This window comes from Eptatretus burgeri, chromosome 9 (genome assembly GCF_056783735.1).
Source record: "Eptatretus burgeri isolate ZD-2024b chromosome 9, Ebu_testis_v1, whole genome shotgun sequence".
Classification (NCBI taxonomy): domain Eukaryota; kingdom Metazoa; phylum Chordata; class Myxini; order Myxiniformes; family Myxinidae; genus Eptatretus; species Eptatretus burgeri.
In genome coordinates, this window is record NC_140969.1 from 63,355,990 (window position 1) to 63,373,489 (window position 17,500).

The 17,500-nt window shown below is 43.6% G+C and overlaps 1 protein-coding gene across 5 annotated transcripts in view; it reads left to right on the top strand.

Moving 5' to 3' along the window:
• Positions 1-17,500, top strand: part of LOC147020212 (glutamate receptor-interacting protein 2-like) — a 588,802-nt gene that overhangs the window by 68,035 nt on the left and 503,267 nt on the right. The window contains exon 1 of one of the 5 annotated variants that reach the window (XM_085895374.1): positions 14,477-15,045. The exons of the other annotated variants lie outside the window; for them this stretch is intronic. Coding sequence (XP_085751500.1) covers positions 14,991-15,045 — 55 coding nt within the window. The 5' untranslated portion in view covers positions 14,477-14,990. Of the gene's footprint in view, positions 1-14,476; positions 15,046-17,500 lie in introns of those variants that run through there. 5 annotated transcript variants of the gene reach the window in all.

The following is a 17,500-nucleotide window of genomic DNA, read 5'->3' on the forward strand; positions in this document are numbered from 1 at the left end:
TTGAGCTTGTTACTGGTAAAACGGTACTTCAGACTGAAGCTGCAGTCTGCCGTGAGCAGAGACTATGAAAGAGAGAATCTTATTTCCTGGCTGCTACCTTTTTTTTTTAACTGTAAAAAGCTTATTTCTCAGCTGATAAAATCCTCATAAACCATGTCATGGACGCCTAAATAGGGTGGATGCATGGCAGGCACCCCCTTTGGTCAGAACGCTTGCAGCAATTGTTGGTGTGACACAAGGGTTCATAGTCACGAGTGAAGAGGCATTATTTGACGTTCTTACCTGATTATAACCCGATGTGATATTCTTGTTGACACATAATTTTTCATAAACTTGGTGACAGGTTTGATTCCATCCACCACTACCATTCATTGTGTTTGCAGCCATTCCTTCACCTCTATCTCCTGCACCATTTCTGATGCATATTGTTGGCAAGAGTAATATGGAAAGGTGGTAAGTACGTTGTACAAACTAAGTACAAGCTGGAAAATCCTCTGCAAACAAAGTCAATTCTCTCTTTGATTTGACATTGCATGGCACATTCAGAAAGGATGTTGAATTATCATATGACAATGCCATTGTTTGATAAAGACAATGACTTTAGACACCTATTTGTGTATGCCGATTCGTTTGCACCTATCATCTTGCTTCTACTTCCCTTGACTATGCACGGTTGTTAAGCAATTTTCAAAGTGTTCTCCAGGCTCACGTTTTGTATCCATGCAACGACTTGTTGCCATGAACATCTATTGGCAATCCACCATGCCAAGCAACATGCAAATGTCAATTACATCTTCAAAGCAACACAAGCATATTTGTGCCATAGAATGCTTACGCCTCCCAGTTTATTATTGTTATTATTTTTGATGTTTTACCCCACATCTTGCTGAATTTAATCCTGAAGTAAAGAGATAGATTTGACATTATTTTGTCCAAAGCCTCCTGGGTACTTCCATCATTTCATTATTCCATTATTCCAACGATACTGTATTCCATCTTCCATATGGTTCCATATGGAATGATTTGGTTCCGTGGTTGCATATTTTCTATCTTAGTATTCAATATTCTTTTTTTTATTATTATTCTTTGTAATTGTATCAACTTGTGCATTGAATTTTTTTTTATATTAATGTTGGCATGTGACTATTGTGAGTATCTCATTCTCAGAACTTTTTGTGCACCCCTCATATTCTGAATTTAAATTGACAGAAAGTTCAATGGTCATTTACTCAACCTCTGAACTGTCAGATCCGACTTTTGATCCTGACAAAACCATATCCAAATAAATATACCATGTCGCATAGTATTACAAATTACAAATGTATTGGCCCTGTATGGTTAAGTTCCTCAGCTCCTTAGAACCCTTTTCTGGTGTGCAACCGCCTGAGTATGTCTGGTGTTGGCTTAATGGTTAGGGTGGTGGCTTTGGCTCCTATGGTCCTGAGTTCAAATCCTGCTTTGCTGTTGAATTAATACCAGGTGGGGTTGACTCAGCCTGTCATCCTCCTGAGATTAGCAAAATGAATACCAGCTTGCTGGGATGATTGAGCCATTTGAATATCCTGTGTTGGAGTGGTGACCCACCTAGGATTGTGCCCAATAGCCCAGGAGACTGCTTTGGTAGCACCGGCACACCGTACAGAGTATGGTCCCAATGGATGGAATGAATGGAATCACCTGAGTAGTGTGCACAGCATGAGGCTGCAGGTGTTGTGCTCCAACAGAAGGATGAGAAATTGTAGTGTATGTGCGTTTGAGGATTATAATCAGACTCTTTAGGTCTATCAATCCCTCGGTGATCTAATTAAAATGTCAAGCGTAATTATGGACACGGTCAAGACTTGATTTTATAATTTTGCTTCTCTTACTGATAATATTGCGCTTGAGGGTTTCGACAGAGCACCGACCATTTACTATGCCCTCCAGCCCAATTGCTTGTGCAGTGAAGCCTTTTATAATGCAGTAATGATAATCATGGGGAAAGGATATCTGCAAGAAGAGATGTGCGGTGCTAGGCAATGGAATATTTCACCTCCTGCTGAGGGGTTTTGGAAGGGGAAAGAATTCTGTTTTACTCTTCATTGCATCACCAAGCCTGGTGTTGGCTTAGTGGTTAGGATGGTGGCTTGGGATCCCAGGGTCCTGAGTTCAAGCCCTGTTGGCTGCTGAATTAACACCAGGGGTTTGACTCAGCCTGTCATCCTTCCGAGGTCGGCGAAATGAGTTCCAGTGTACTGGTCCCGGTGTATGCCCCGGTTAGAATAGGTATACCATATCCCTGTGTGTCGTAAGAGGCGACCAGGGTTGGCGTCAGGAAGGGCATCCGGCCATAAAACATTGCCTCAATGAAAAGCCAAACCCCTGCACAGCAGGAAAAAATGGCTGTAAAAACGGTCATTTTTTTATATTTTTTTCTTCATTGCATCACCTTAAAAAAAAAAAAAATTGTCCATTCAATCTGAATTTCAATTCAGTTTCTTCATTCAATCAAAAAGCTTTTAAAAACTCTCCAAAGCGATTCGTGATCATAATGTTAGGTAAAAATAAACAGGATTTATTTGGTTATTTTATTTTTGCTTTGGGCTTTGCAATCTATTTGCCACTGTGTTTCGTTTCATCTTGCATTGTTGGGCTGTTGAGGAAAATTGTGCATTCCAAACGCAACTTTGCGACAGTAATTGCGTTCATAAAAAATCATGAAGGCATGGAAATGGAATGTTACCGCACTCGTATAAATAGGTATGGCAATTTGAAATAAATGGACAGACTATAATTACATTTTGCAAAATAAATGTATAAAAAAATAGTATTAATGATAATCGAACGAAGGAGGTGGATATTTGGCTTCAAGGATAGCTTAGATGGCTTGAGAACCGTCTAGCTGGGGTTCGAATTTCAATCCAGCTATAAACTGCCAACTTGATGTTTCGCATGCAGCGCGAGGCATCAATGGACGCTCCGCTGCAGAACCAATGTGCCAGCACTGGCTGTACTGGTGGATGTTAAATACCTTTCGTTGTCTTTTACAGTGAGTCAGTGAGTTGTAGCTGAAACCCTGACACGTTACAATTTCATGCCACCTTCAGTCGAATATCAGGCCAGTCGCTTCGTGAAGGAGTTCGGCCAAAGCTTTACCTGACCAATCACCTCTTAAAGTGGGATTAATTGGAGTCTTTATAGGAGCAATAGTAATAGTAGCAGTAGTAGGAGCAGCAGCAGCAGCATACAATTAACCATTTGTTTCGACGACGATGATTCAAAACTTTTAATTTTTTTCTTTCAATTTGATCCTCGAATAAGGCCAAAATCCTTCAGCTTCACAGCACGTGTAAAGCAAATGAACACCTAATACAAATGACTAAGTAAAGAGAAGAGACAATGGTTCAATATACTTATCCCACTTGAAAAATAAATGGTACATTCCTCGATTGAGCATGTCACGTCATGATGTAAGAAATCCCTGATTGCAAATGCTTGGCTAATTGAGCCCTGTTGTGGTGGCAAATTGAGCACGCTTCACCCACCATGTGCATCTAATTCTAACCCGGAATGCCAAGGCGAAGGGTTCGCTTAGGATTTTGCTTCCACACGATGCAAGATGAAGGTATGTTCTGCATTTTATTTTTACATAATTTAATTGCCAATTGTTTAAGTTAATTTCCAAAGTTTGAAAAACAAATACCTTCAAACCACTTGATTAGCAACAAGAACAACAACAACAAAAAAATTTCAGCTAAATTCTACATTTGTTGCAAGGGTTAGCTGATAATTTTGAAAATTAATTCTCCATCATGCTTGTTTTATATAACAAACCCAAAAACACAGTTGATTTACAACTGATGAGAGCTCCTAACTTAAAAGTAGATTGCAAACTCGTATTTCTGATCATATTCTTCACTTGTCTTTTCCTCATAGTGAAGTGAATCAACGTGCATGAACGTTCACGCGTTATCCACATCGGGTTGATGTAGATTGAACACCCTGTGAGGCAAATATGTCAACTCTCCTTGCCATACTGACAAAGCGCTTTGTTCGACGTTTTATCCCCCGCCTCCACCTCTCCATCCCAAACACGCCACCAAGCCCTCTCCCGAAACAGAACGGCATTTTCATCAAAAAAAAGAAGAAATGTGTCATTTCTCTTCGTCTGTCCTATTATATGGGAGTTGCTGGAAACTCTGAGGCAGGGATTTCTAGACCTTGCATGCACTGTCTTTTCACAACGATGCTCATGGCGTCTACTGTGCTTGAAGCATACAAATGGCTGTTACTCTCCTAAAACACGAGGCTGCGAACACATGCTTCAAAACGGAGCCGACAAGCCTGAAGGAAGAGTCCATGCTCTCCGAGAGCCTGTCTGTCCCATGATGTCGTGATAAGACTCATATTTTGAGGTCTGACATCAATCCTGAGATTAGTAATTGAACGTTCTCTCTTCGCCAGACGCGGTTGACAGGCCCGCATGTCATAGAGATTATAAGGTGAAGTGATGCGATGTTGTGTGTGTGTGTGTGTGTATCTCCCGTTGATGACGAGGAGGTGAGGGGTGAGTGTGATTGAACTTAGAGGAACAGCATGCACTGGAGCTTCACGTTGGACCTGAGGAAATTATTTGCTGCGCAACATTTCAGGATCTCCATGATGCATGGAATTGTTTTGGGGGCACGGGCAACCTTCCCAGATACAAATATGACTTTTCTGTTATGTGTTTTTTTGTTGTTGTTGAAAGAATATCCTCAATTTTCTTTCTCATATCTCTCACTGCATCATGTGGAGCTCCGATTCCCCGAAACGCAAAAAGAAACAAATGGTTAGTTATCTCAGCGAAGGCCACACGAGTTCATTTCATCAAGACTCCATTGCCATATTTCTGCAAAGTGTCAGCATCGGATCAATTTCTTCCACTGCAATATCTCCACCTTATACCTTCAAATTGCTTTTCCTATGGCAATGCCAGTCTCTGAAGGAATGTATTTCAATCCTCCGGTGGGTTTAAAGTCTGTCATAAACATACACGCACACGTTGCTGATGGAAAATATCACAACTGATGCTGTGATATGAGACTATGTGCGTTAAAGATGAGGTTCTCAGTTAATCTCCGGAGAAATCGATGCCCTATTGACAAAATATCCATTTTTCGATCATCCATTACACGAATCTGGTATTACAGTGACCAGTCAATGCTTTCCTTGCACTACCTAGGGCTTCTCCAAGGTGTCTTTAGCGTGGTGGAGGCTCAAAATTAAGAAAAAGGGATATTTTGAGAAAGAGGGAAGAGGAGTTGCTGGAGAGGAGAGAGATGAGAATGGTTTGGTGAATTCTCAGAGTATCACCAAAAGAGTGGTTGAGGAATGAGGAGATATGCAAGAGAACTGGAGCTGCAAGTATCACAGAAAGGATTAAAGAGATAAGGTTGCAGTGGTTTGGACAAGTGATGAAGAGCCAATCAAGAAAGCATGGAATGAGTCAATCATAGAGAAAAGATGAAGAAAACGACAGAGATTAATGTTGAGGGAGGTAGTGGAAAGAAATTTGAAAAGCGTGGGATTAAGAAAGGAAAATGCAGAGGATAGAGGGGAATGGAGAAGGTGCATCCAAGTGGCTGATTCATAACTGTTGGGATTACAATGTAGAAACGAACAGTATGAAGAAGAAGCCTCAAAGTTCTCTCTTTCTCCTTGATTGTATGAACTTCGGATACAATTAAGATTGTGGACACACGGGTCGGAAAGGTTCTGGGATTGAAGGGTTAAAAACAAGACAATGGATGATTCCCAGCTGATTGGGATGGTCATTTTATCATGCAGTCAGTTAGATGAAAAGACTATTCAGGTGTGTGTGTGTGTGTGTGTGTGTGTGTGTGTGTGTGTGTGTGTGTGTGTGTGTGTGTGTGTGTGTGTGTGTGTGTGTGTGTGTGTGTGTGTGTGTGTGTGTGTGTGTGTGTGTGTGTGTGTGTGTGTGTGTGATCAAAACCTCGATGATGCATGATTCCCAGCTCATGATCCTGATGGCCATTAATTCAGACAGTCAGTAAGCTGAAGGAATTCTTCATGTCTGCCTCTTGTGCCCTCCTTCCCACTATGTAATGACAGCAGTCTGTCTTTCATCACATGCAGTGTTGTCCTGTGACATGTAATCAACGAGAATTGATGAAACGTTCATCTATGAGAGAGAGAGAGAGAGAGAGAGAGAGAGAGAGAGAGAGAGAGAGACAGAGACAGAGACAGAGACAGAGACAGAGACAGAGACACAGACACAGACACAGACACAGACACAGACACAGACACAGACACAGACACAGACACAGACACAGACACAGACACAGACACAGACACAGACACAGACACAGACACAGACACAGACACAGACACAGACACAGACACAGACACAGACACACAGACAATATAGACCACTTTACCAACTTTGCTGAATTATAACTTTCCCCGAGCTATACATAGACTATCTGTGGTCATACCCACAGGATTCACTCGACCGAAATTTTAAAATATCACAAAAGCACCCAAAAAGATATTTTACTCTTAAGTTGGATTTTCTAAACCACTTGCAAAGCTCTACATTCCCAAGTCGATATTTCATGTATTTTTCCATGATACGCGTATCCTCTATCTAAAGTACATTTTAAGGAAATAATAATAAAATAATACCATTCCTTTCACACCATAAGGCAGTTTCTTTGGCAAAAAGTACAGTCCTGGACAGGTCACCACTCCAACACAGGTTACCCCAAATGGTTATTACCAAATAAGCTGGTGGTCGTTTTGCCAACCTCAGAAGGATGACAGGCTAAGTAAACCTTACCTGGTGTTAATCCAGCGACCCAACAGGGGCTTGAATTCAAGAGCGGAGGAGCTTAAGCCCACTGGACTGTTAAGCTAACATCAGGCCTAATTTTAAGGAAAGGGCACTTCTAATTCCCCTATAATGCAAGTCTGATCTCCCTTTCCAATGTATTCTCCAGAAATCTTACAGGAAAATATCCTACATGAGGTAGTGTAAGGTTAATATCCTTCAAGTGATTTATATGGTTCACTATGGTTTTACTGCAAGATATTAGGAATCACACAACTGTTAGATATCTCGAGTTATTGTTCACTTGTATGATTTTGACATTCTAAAGGAACAATTTTCAAAGGATATTGTCGGATATGATTCCTGTATTATAAAATATGCTCATCATATTTTTACGAATTTGGGAATTCGATTGCACACAACATTCAGGTTCCTTTAGTCAGTGATGTCGAAAAGTGCTTGTTCCCGAGATAGCTCACCTTTCATTGTTTAAATGTTTAGAAATCGATTAGATGCGCTGCGGATCGATTTAATAGTCAGGGAACAAACAATGGAGACATCCCTCCCCCTCTTCTACGAAGAGCAAGAAGAACCCTGCCGTCCCGTGATTCATGATGTCAATAACTCCCTCCCAACTGTGGCTGAGCGGGGGATGGAGCACGAGGGCATGAGTCATGAGTAACGCCAGGAGCGGGGAGAGGGCGGAGAAGGATAAGAGGAGATCTTTTTCTTTTGTTCAGGGGCAGAGTTGGAAGGGCACAGTTGGAAGGGCAGAGTTGGAGAAGGGAGTTGAGGGGAGTCGTTCAGCAGACTGTCAGGTCCTGCTTCGCTTGCGTTAGGGTTGAGGCCTTCAGAAGCTTTTTGCTTCGGCTGGCTCGGTGAGCTTCGGCTGAGGCCTGACACGGGAGGAGGCTTTTTGGAGGCTCTTTGCTTTGACGGTTCCGTGAGCTTCGGCTTCTGCTTGGCTCGGGAGAGCTTTTTTTGCTTCAAGCTTCCCTGTTTGGAGGGAAGTTAAGCCGGTCGCTCGGCTCGAGCTGTGAGTGGTGGCTTCTTCGTCTTGGTTCGTGGAGCTCTTTGTTCTCCATTTTGGTTCCCTGCTTTGTTCGACTCATCGACCTCCTCATGGAGGTGGTTCCTCGGGGAAGCGACGCATCGACGGGAAGGATCGGCACCTCGTCTCACCAGCATGTGTTGAGAAGCGCGGGAGGTGGTTCCTCGGGGAAGCGACGCATCAACGGGAAGGATCGGCGCCTCGTCTCACCAGCACATGTTGAGAAGCTCGGGAGGATTCGCGGGAGCTCGGGAAGGATCACGGCGATTGGATCCAGCTCGCTCTCGCTGGAGCCTGGGTCCGAACAACTTGAAGACCACACGAGGTGGAGAGGTTCGAGATAGGTTCTGGGTTTCAGCTCACCTGTCCTCCAAGCTGGAGCTCGTTATTAAAGGCCTCTGCCACCATTTCTTGGGTGTGTGTGTGTGTGTGTGTGTGTGTGTGTGTGTGTGTGTGTGTGTGTGTGTGTGTGCGCGCGCGCGTCCGTGGGCCCGTCTTATAAGTAGGAACTGCTGTTAAGTGCAAGTGACTGTAAATAATAAGTCGACGGTTGTAGTTCTTTTGTCATGCTTTTGTTGCTTGTATAATTGCATAAGTGTTTTGCCTTGTTTAATTGCATATGTGCTTTATTATAATAAATGTCCTTGTGTGAATGTAAACCTGTTCGTTGCGTCCATTCCCTCATTGAACTGTCCCATCTTACACTCGGAATATAGTTGGTTTTTAAATAGCCGGTAAAGTGATCGGGTCCAACGGGACTGCGCGATAATACCCCGCTCAGTTATTCCAAAAAGATGTGAGCTGCTTAAGCGGCACGTTTCCAAGCGGTCCCATTGAGGTACAATCTCTCGGTAACCTACCCGCGCGAATAATTAGGTAAATCGAAGATTTGGTGATCGGACCCTGTAGCGCGGGTAGAGTGCGGACAAGGTTGTGGTGGGATTAAAAACCCACCCGTGACTGGTTTCTGGCATTGTTCCAGAAAGTCATGACTGGATTGTCCGTTCGGTGGGCGAAGCGACCGCTATTGGTGAGACGCAGTCGTTCGCACGCCGGCGGGCGGGAATTCTACATTAATATGTAGAATCCCTCAAGCATTCTTTGGTGCATAATTTAGAAAACGTTTCCAGGTATACACATGTAGGTAGTCTTGATGCAGGTGTTCATTACTACTATGACAACTATGACTATAACTACGACTACAATACTGGAAATAGATGTCCACAACAAACCTTGAAGTGGAACGTTGGCCGAGGCCCTCACTTCCTTTTTTTTCTTCCACCCTTACTTTTTCACCTTTATTCAGTTTTCAATTCATTTTCTCCTAAACCACTTAAGAGATTGATGCAAAACTTTCAACATAGGATCACCTACCCATGGGTAATTCTTTTATAAAGTTACATGCTAATTGTGTGGAAAATGTGGTCGGCGTTCGAAAAAGTCTGTGTTCTATAGGCATGTGTTGCAGGGAGTTTCATGCATCAGGCATAAACGATCTCATCCTCACTTCACTCAAACTACTACAACTACGATTATAACTTCTTTCTGGCCTCAACTATTGTCACCTTCTTGTGGTCGGTTGGGGAGAGTCTTTCATCCAAATCTTCCATCTGATGTTCAACCAGCTGTTCGACTGAAGCTCGCGGGAAGTATTAATTTATTCACAGTGTCAGTGATAACTTGGCAACTCTTCACAAAAGACATTGAGGAATCTTTAAAGACCAGCAACTAATGTTACTAGCGATACCCGTGCACATTCACGGGATAGCAGTACAACATAGCTGGTAGCAGATGACAGACCGTACACGGGGAATGACAAAAATCCGCATTGTGCAAAATTCAAGTGGTTTTATGGAATGCCAAGACTTCCCAAACAATGTCGGCATGTCCGCTACGTGCCACAGCAATTTCATAGGGATCGTGTGACGGCGAGCCGAGTTTTTAGTGTGCAAGCTTGGTATTATAATAGAGATAGCAGACAGGATACCCAGCTCATTGTGCATTTGAATGACTGCGCAACACCGCAACTGCGAAGTTTAGATTCTGGACAGGTATCAAACCCAGACTTGACCACTTAAGTGTTTGTGCATTATACCTCTGCACCATCCTGTTGGAAAGTCAAATTGCAATTAGTTAATCATAGAAAGAGGAATCAGAGATTGCAGACCCTTGTCAGAACTTTTGTGTGATGTATTTTGTGTGGCGTTTGTGTACTAGTGTGTTGCGTAATTAATGAGACATAATTATAAATGCCACTTTTATAACTGCTGGCAGTGATGACCAGGTACCAAGACATCCCGCAATGATGCAACCCCGCTTTGATTGGACACCTGAACCTGACCGATGACGTTTTTAATTTCTATTCGATTGAATTTAAAATGGGATTAAAATCAATTCAAATCGAATTAAATGAAAGACCAAATAGGTGCAGTCCTGCATTGGAGTAATCAGAAGTAACCCAAACGAGCAAAATGAAAAGATGAAGTCATCAGGAGGAACCTGGAGAGGATTCACATTTCAGCTGCTACTCCTCTACCCTCAAACCCATCCAGGCACAGCCAAGTGAGCCTTATTCAAAAAATAAAAAAAGATCATAAAAAGAACCCAGAACAATAAAATAAATAATTCTGGCTGCCAGATCATGTGTCTGATCAAGTTGAAATTAAAAACATGCATTCCCCATCACTACGAGATCATAATTGTGAAGTTTCATGTCGATTGATAAAGCGGTTCCAGAGTAAACATCATTTAATGTTTTCTTCAATCCAATATGGCTGCCAAACCATGTAACCAAATCAATTATTCCTCAACAAACATGTACACCCAAGGCTTGGGGAACATTTGTGTGAAGTTTCCCCTCGATCTGTCCAGCCATTCTGTAGAAGAAGATTTTTATGGGTTTTAGGATAAATCTAACTCCTCTCTTCTTCTTCTTTCGGCTGCTCCCGTTCGGGGTCGCCACAGCGGATCATCCGTATGATCCGCATAGTGATTTGGCACATGTTTTACGCCGGATGCCCTTCCTGACGCAACCCTGGTCGCCTCTTACGACACAGGGATATGGTACACCTATTTTAACCGGGGTATACACCGGCCCAGTATACTGGTACTCATTTCGCCGACCTCGGAAGGGTGACAGGCTGAGTCAACCCCCTGGTGTATTAATTCAGTGGCCCAATGGGGCTTGAACTCAGGACCTTTTGGATCCCAAGCCGCTGCCCTCACCACTGCGCCAACACCAGGCTTTTAGGATAAATCTAACATGGCTGCCAAACCACGTGACTTATGGTTTAATATGTATGAACTGTTACTCCTCAGAGATAGGTGGTCATATGCATAAAGTTTCGCCTCAATAAGTTCAGCCACGTCAGACAAGAAGATATTTGAAGGTTGTATTTTTTTAAACAATATGGCTGCAGAATCACGTTACTGATGATGTCATCACTTTTTTTTTCTTTGGACCATTTTATCCCTAAATGATCCTGATAATTTTTCATACTGATCAGATGTAGCGTTCTACGTATGCAATTATGGCATCATAATGAAGGCAACGATGACGTCATTAAAAAAACCACACATTCCCCATGAGGAGTATTTGCCATGTGCCAAGTTTCAATTTTTTCCTTGGGCCAGTTTAAGAGATAGAGGTCAAAATATTTTCCATTTTCCAAACATAGCTGCCAGACCACGTGACCTGTGATGCCATAATTATTATTACAACATTCTACATGAGTAGTTGCACCTCTGGTGAAAAGTTCGTCTCAATCCGACAAACTGTTGGGGAGAAAAACACGAAAATTATTTGCGGACAAACAAACAAACAAACACAAATGAAAAATCACTCATGGAGTGACACTTGGCGAAATAGAACGGCACTCGGTAGAGCACATACCTCCGATCGGCTGAATAGTTTAAATTTTGTATCCCACTGACGGGTCGGATCTGAATCTGGACCTTAACCAAAATCGAATCGGCTTGTTCTCGTCACCTAACCAACTCTTCCACCTCGTTTTGTCAAAAGTCGTCCACAACTTTTGTAGATATCATGCTATACATCGTTTTTGGCCCCCATCTCTCAATGGTGAAGAATCAGTTTTTTTAATTCTCGCATCTTTATTTGAATCTTCACCAAAATTGAATCAATTAGTCCTATTCATACACCCAACCTGTCCAAAAGGTTTCTGCAGAATCCATCCATAACCTTTTGAGATATTGTGCTATATATCATTTTTGGCCCTATTTTTCAATGGTGAAGAATCACTTGAAAACTTCTCGAATCCAGATCTGGATGCAGATCTTCACAAAAATCGAATCAATTAGTCCTTGTCACACACCCAACATGTCCACCAAGTTTAATCCGAATCCGTCAACAACTTTTTGAGATATCATGCAATATCATTTTTAGCCCCGTCTCTCAATGGTGAAAAATCACTTTAAAATTAAATATATCTCGTATCTGGATCCAGACTAAGAGCTTCACTAAAATTGAATCGATTCCTCCTTGTCACACACCCAACCTGTCCACCAAGTTTCATCCGAATCCGTCCAGAATATTTTGAGATATTGTGCTATATGTCATTTTGGCCCGATCTCTCAATGGTGAAGAATCGCTTAAAAAATTCTCAGATACGGATCCGGATTCGGACCTTCACCAAAATTAAGCATTGCTATCCTTGGCCCGTCCAATACATACACAAAAAAAATTTCAGAACGATAGCTTGAAAATTGTGGCCAAAAATCGTGTGATAAACAGACAGACAAATGCTCCAGTCCAACATTCTTGGCAAAAAAAATTTTTTGCCAAGTAACACGTAAACAAACAAAGAAACAGACAGACAGACAGACAAACAAATGGACCCAACTGCAACACCCTAAAATCCTTTGGTGCGGGTAATAAAGTGTAGGTTAACCAAACAATAGATTTTCTCACAGTCCTTGCAAATGCTCCAGCCCATCACTGTTTTTTAAAAGATATACCATTGGGTTTCACTACCAGCCATGATCTTTCTTGGGAAAACCACATTCCAAAGCTAGCCACCAATTGGGCATACAAAGTCCCTCCTTGGCACACTTGAACTCCTATCCACATGCAAGGCCTTCATCCATAGCTTGATAGAGTCCTGCTCTCCCCTCTGGGCTGGTACCCCAGCCTCACACCATGCTCAGCATATCGCCATGGAAACCAAGGCCTTCGAGATTATTGGAATCTCCTGCAATAAAGCTGTCTATTGGACCTTTCACTTTCACATCACAGATAGGTCGGTGGTCTCTGTCTTCTACCACCTCATTCTGATCTTGCAGAATCTGTCCCATCCCCTTCCCCCTCCCCGGGGTTTCTGCAGGGCACAGATGGTCCACCATCAACCTCCTTCTGGGAAAACTCCCAAAATCCAGAATCACTGCTCACTTCCACTCATTTGTTCCTCTTTTTTCCCACGTGTGGATCCAACTTGCACATTCTCTTCAATCTCATTCTTCCCTCCAAGTCTTCAAGACAGCTGTTCACCACCATCTCAGATCATTCCCCATCCAAAACCATAATTTTGTCAAAACCAATTCACCCTCCCCAAGCCCACCTCTTTCCAAATTTCCGGTCTTTCCTTCCTCACAGTTTGCTTCTGAATCCATCTTGTTCACCCGTCTACTCCGTGAGTCTTCCCCTTGCGCCTCATTCTTCCCCACATCCCTTATTTCTCCAAGTCTCCCTCTATTCTGTCCCTCATCCCTGCTGGTGGTGTGTCTCTCCTCTATTTCTATTGTTCTGTTATGTCCTGATCCATTCATTCTATGTTCTAGCTCCTCCACAAGCCTCGACTTTGTAAACCAAAAAGTGAGATATTTCACACCCACAACCTAAATGCAGACTCAAACAGCATGACGGTATATGGGATCCACACGATGTAGCATCCAGAATTCGACGAACTCTCGTCCTGAGATTGAACTGCACATTAATCCTTGGTTATGCTATGAGATCAAGGGCAAGTGAATAGATCAAACCAACTTTTAAAGGTCCCACTGGCTCTCCTCGACCCATGTGCATTGTTTGGCTCAAACCATTAAATGCTGGATCAAGAGCATTCATTAAATTATACACCAAAAAGAAGCTCAAAAATATGTTTGCAGTTTTTATTGCAAACACCTTAGATTGAACTTCTGCCATTGATATTTCAACAATTTTTTTTTCCATTGAAGTTTACCTGGAAACAAGTTTTCCTCCACAAAGTATACTTCTGCTCACTTTTTGATAAGTGATTGGGAATATCACTTTAACCCATTATGGCTACCGATGATATTGTGTTTTTCAAAGGGTATAATCATGAAGTGGTGGCGTTGCTTTGAAGATCCCAGGATTGAGCGCAAGGTGCATGGCGAAGGGGGTGAAGGGGTTCAACGGAAAGATTGCGCTTCTCAGCTTTTGGCGCGAAAAACCTCCTCGAGGCGGCACATATTCCGCTTTAATGGAAAACGTTGCTGAGGAAAATATGACATGAAAATGGGGATTTTTCATTGCTGTTCTTTGCCATCTCCCTCCCTGTTTCTTCCCATTGCGTTTTTGGCTCGCTGGCGGAAGCGCGTTCGCGATAAAGAATTCATGAGGTGCTCGGTGCCACCGCCACGGCTCGGCGGCTGCCTGGGCAGGGAGTCCATTCACCTGCGGCTGTTGTCCCAACGCAGGACCCCATGGGTCTGGAAGAAACAGTGGTGGGGTCGGGGCGAGGGGGGAGGCATGTCAAGGTCCGAGGAGACGTGGGAAAATGAGGGGAAGAAGTGAAGCTGCCCAACTGCGCCTCACAGCCTTTTATAAGGAGATGCGAAATGAGGAGGAGAGCCGGAACCGGCAGCAGTAACCCGGGAGCTGTGTGGTGCGGTGTGCACGATGGGAGGGGGCCGGGGGTGATTTTAAGGAGGAAGGAAGGGAAGGCGGAGGAGATAGCAAGAGGTGCTAAGGCCGGTATCATTCGATGGGCCTGAGATGAACGTGGGCTGTCCTGCTTGTTGTTGGATACGGGAGCGCAGATTGTTAACAGCTCCCATATAAGAAAAAGAGGGAGCTCAGTTGGAGCTTAGTCTGGGGCACAGCCCGGGATGTAGCCACGCGTGAAGAACCACACGCTCCAGCCCCTCACGATGATCACCGTGTCCTTTAAATGCCGCTTTCGGATGCTCAAGGGCGTCATCAAGGGTGAGTGACGGTGCTTCGAGAGAGAGAGAGAGAGAGAGAGAGAGAGAGAGAGAGAGAGAGAGAGAGAGAGAGAGAGAGAGAGAGAGAGAGAGAGAGAGAGAGAGAGAGAGAGAGAGAGAGAGAGAGAGAGAGAGAGAGAGAGAGAATGTGAGCGAAAAACGAAGCGCTTCACACAACTTGCCTGTGAGGATCGTAACGGCCGGCATCGTGACGGCTCCTTCCAGGCTCTGCTCGCACGATTTGCTGGATGGACAGAGCACGACCCATGGCTGCTGTGTCTATTACAGTATAATTTGTGAAAGTTTGCAATCGGGGAGATATCCTCGCCAAATGTCTACATATATTTACCTCCGCAGCAGCTGTGGTCATCGGCTTGCTGTGAAGAGTGTGGAAATTGCGCCTTTTTTATACGAAAAAAAAAAATAAATCGCAGGGGCGCGTCGCACAGAGTACCAATTGCAGTGCAATGGTGCTGGAAAAGGGTTTCCACGATGGAGGTGCCTCTGTGGAGCCGAAAGAGAGGCACCTCTGATCTCACTCGATCACCACGAGCGACTCCGATTTTAACCGCAGCGCACATTCGATTGCACCGCACGGGACGTCACTTCTGTCAGTCGAGTACTGAATGATTCACATGTGGGGGTGCTTGTGTTTGGCTTCCAGTGATATGATATATCATGACGACTCGTCCTCGGTTGGCTCTTCATGAGCTGTACATTAGTGTTTGACTTCACGATATTGAGCATCAACTGCACTGTGTTGCGCGCAATCGATCCCGCACGTTGCTCACGATCCTGCTCGCAGAGTCAAAGCCTTAACTGTAACGAAGTGGACACGGACGTGACCATGGGGTTTGTGGTGATATTTCACCAGTGAATGAGGAACTACTCTGTGTTTTTGTCTTTCTGTCTGTCTCTCTCTCTCTCTCTCTATCTCTATCTCTATCTCTATCTCTATCTCTATCTCTATCTCTATCTCTATCTCTATCTCTATCTCTATCTCTATCTCTATCTCTATCTCTATCTCTATCTCTATCTCTCTCTCTCTCTCTCTCTCTCTCTCTCTCTCTCTCTCTCTCTCTCTCTCTCTCTCTCTCTCTCTCTCTCTCTCTCTCTCTCTCTCCTAAACTGTCTAGCCTGGGTTTGAATCCCGACATAGCTTTAAACTTTTAACCTGGTGTTTCACAGGCAGGGTGATCCATAAATGTGTGTGCCATCCTTTGGATAGACGTTAAACCGTGTGTCGCGTCTACCAGCATTAGTTGGTGGATTTTAAAGATCTGACGGTGTCCTTCACGAACAGTTGGCTTGCTATCACTGGCACCCTGGAACAAATTCCAAATTCCTTCCCCAACCTTATTTGAACGTTCGACCTGGCCAGCTGGTTCGTGAAAGACTTGTGCCAAAAACTTTCCTCAGCCAACCCCTTCAAGAACGTGGGAATAATTGTGACCGTTAAAGAAGAAAAAGATTGTTAGTTTCTCTCTCTCTCCCCCTCCAACTGCATTTCACAATGAGGTATTTGTGGGTACAGATAAGGAAATAAATGCGGCCATCACTCTGGGATACAAAAAACTACAAATCTCGGTTTGTGTAACAAGGGTTTGCCTTTCCATCTTCTCCGTGAGGAAACACTCAAACACAGTAACGCAGATTGTTGAGCCATCCATCGAGATATTACTAAAACTCTCATCTTGTATATTACTAAAACTTGTCTATCTTCTTGTATATACAGTGGGGAGAACAAGTATTTGATACACTGCCGATTTTGCAGGTTTTCCCACTGACAAAGTACGTAGAGGTCTGTAATTTTTATCATCGGTACACTTCAACTGTGAAAGACGGAATCTCAAACAAAAATCTTGAAAGTCACATTGTATGATTTTTAAATAATTAATTTGCATTTTATTGCATGAAATAAGTATTTTATACATGAGAAAAACAGAACTTAATATTTGGTACAGAAACCTTAGTTTGCAATTACAGAGATCAGACGTTTCCTGTAGTTCTTAACCAGGTTTGCACAGACTGCAGCAGGGATTTTGGCCCACTCCTCCATACAGATCTTCTCCAGATCCTTCAGGTTTCGGGGCTGTCGCGGGGCAACACAGACTTTCAGCTCCCTCCAAAGATTTTCTATTGGGTTCAGGTCTGGAGACTAGCTAGGCCACTCCAGGACCTTGAGATGCTTCTAACAGAGCCACTCCTTAGTTGCCCTGGCTGTGTGTTTCGGGTCGTTGTCATGCTGGAAGACCCAGCCACGCCCCATCTTCAATGCTCTTGTTGAGGGAAGGAGGTTGTTGGCCAAGATCTCGCGATACATGGCCCCGTTCATCCTCCCCTCAATACGGTGCAGTCGTCCTGTCCCCTTTGCAGAAAAGCATCCCCAAAGAATGATGTTTCCACCTCCATGCTTCACGGTTGGGATGGTGTTCTTGGGGTTGTACTCATCCTTC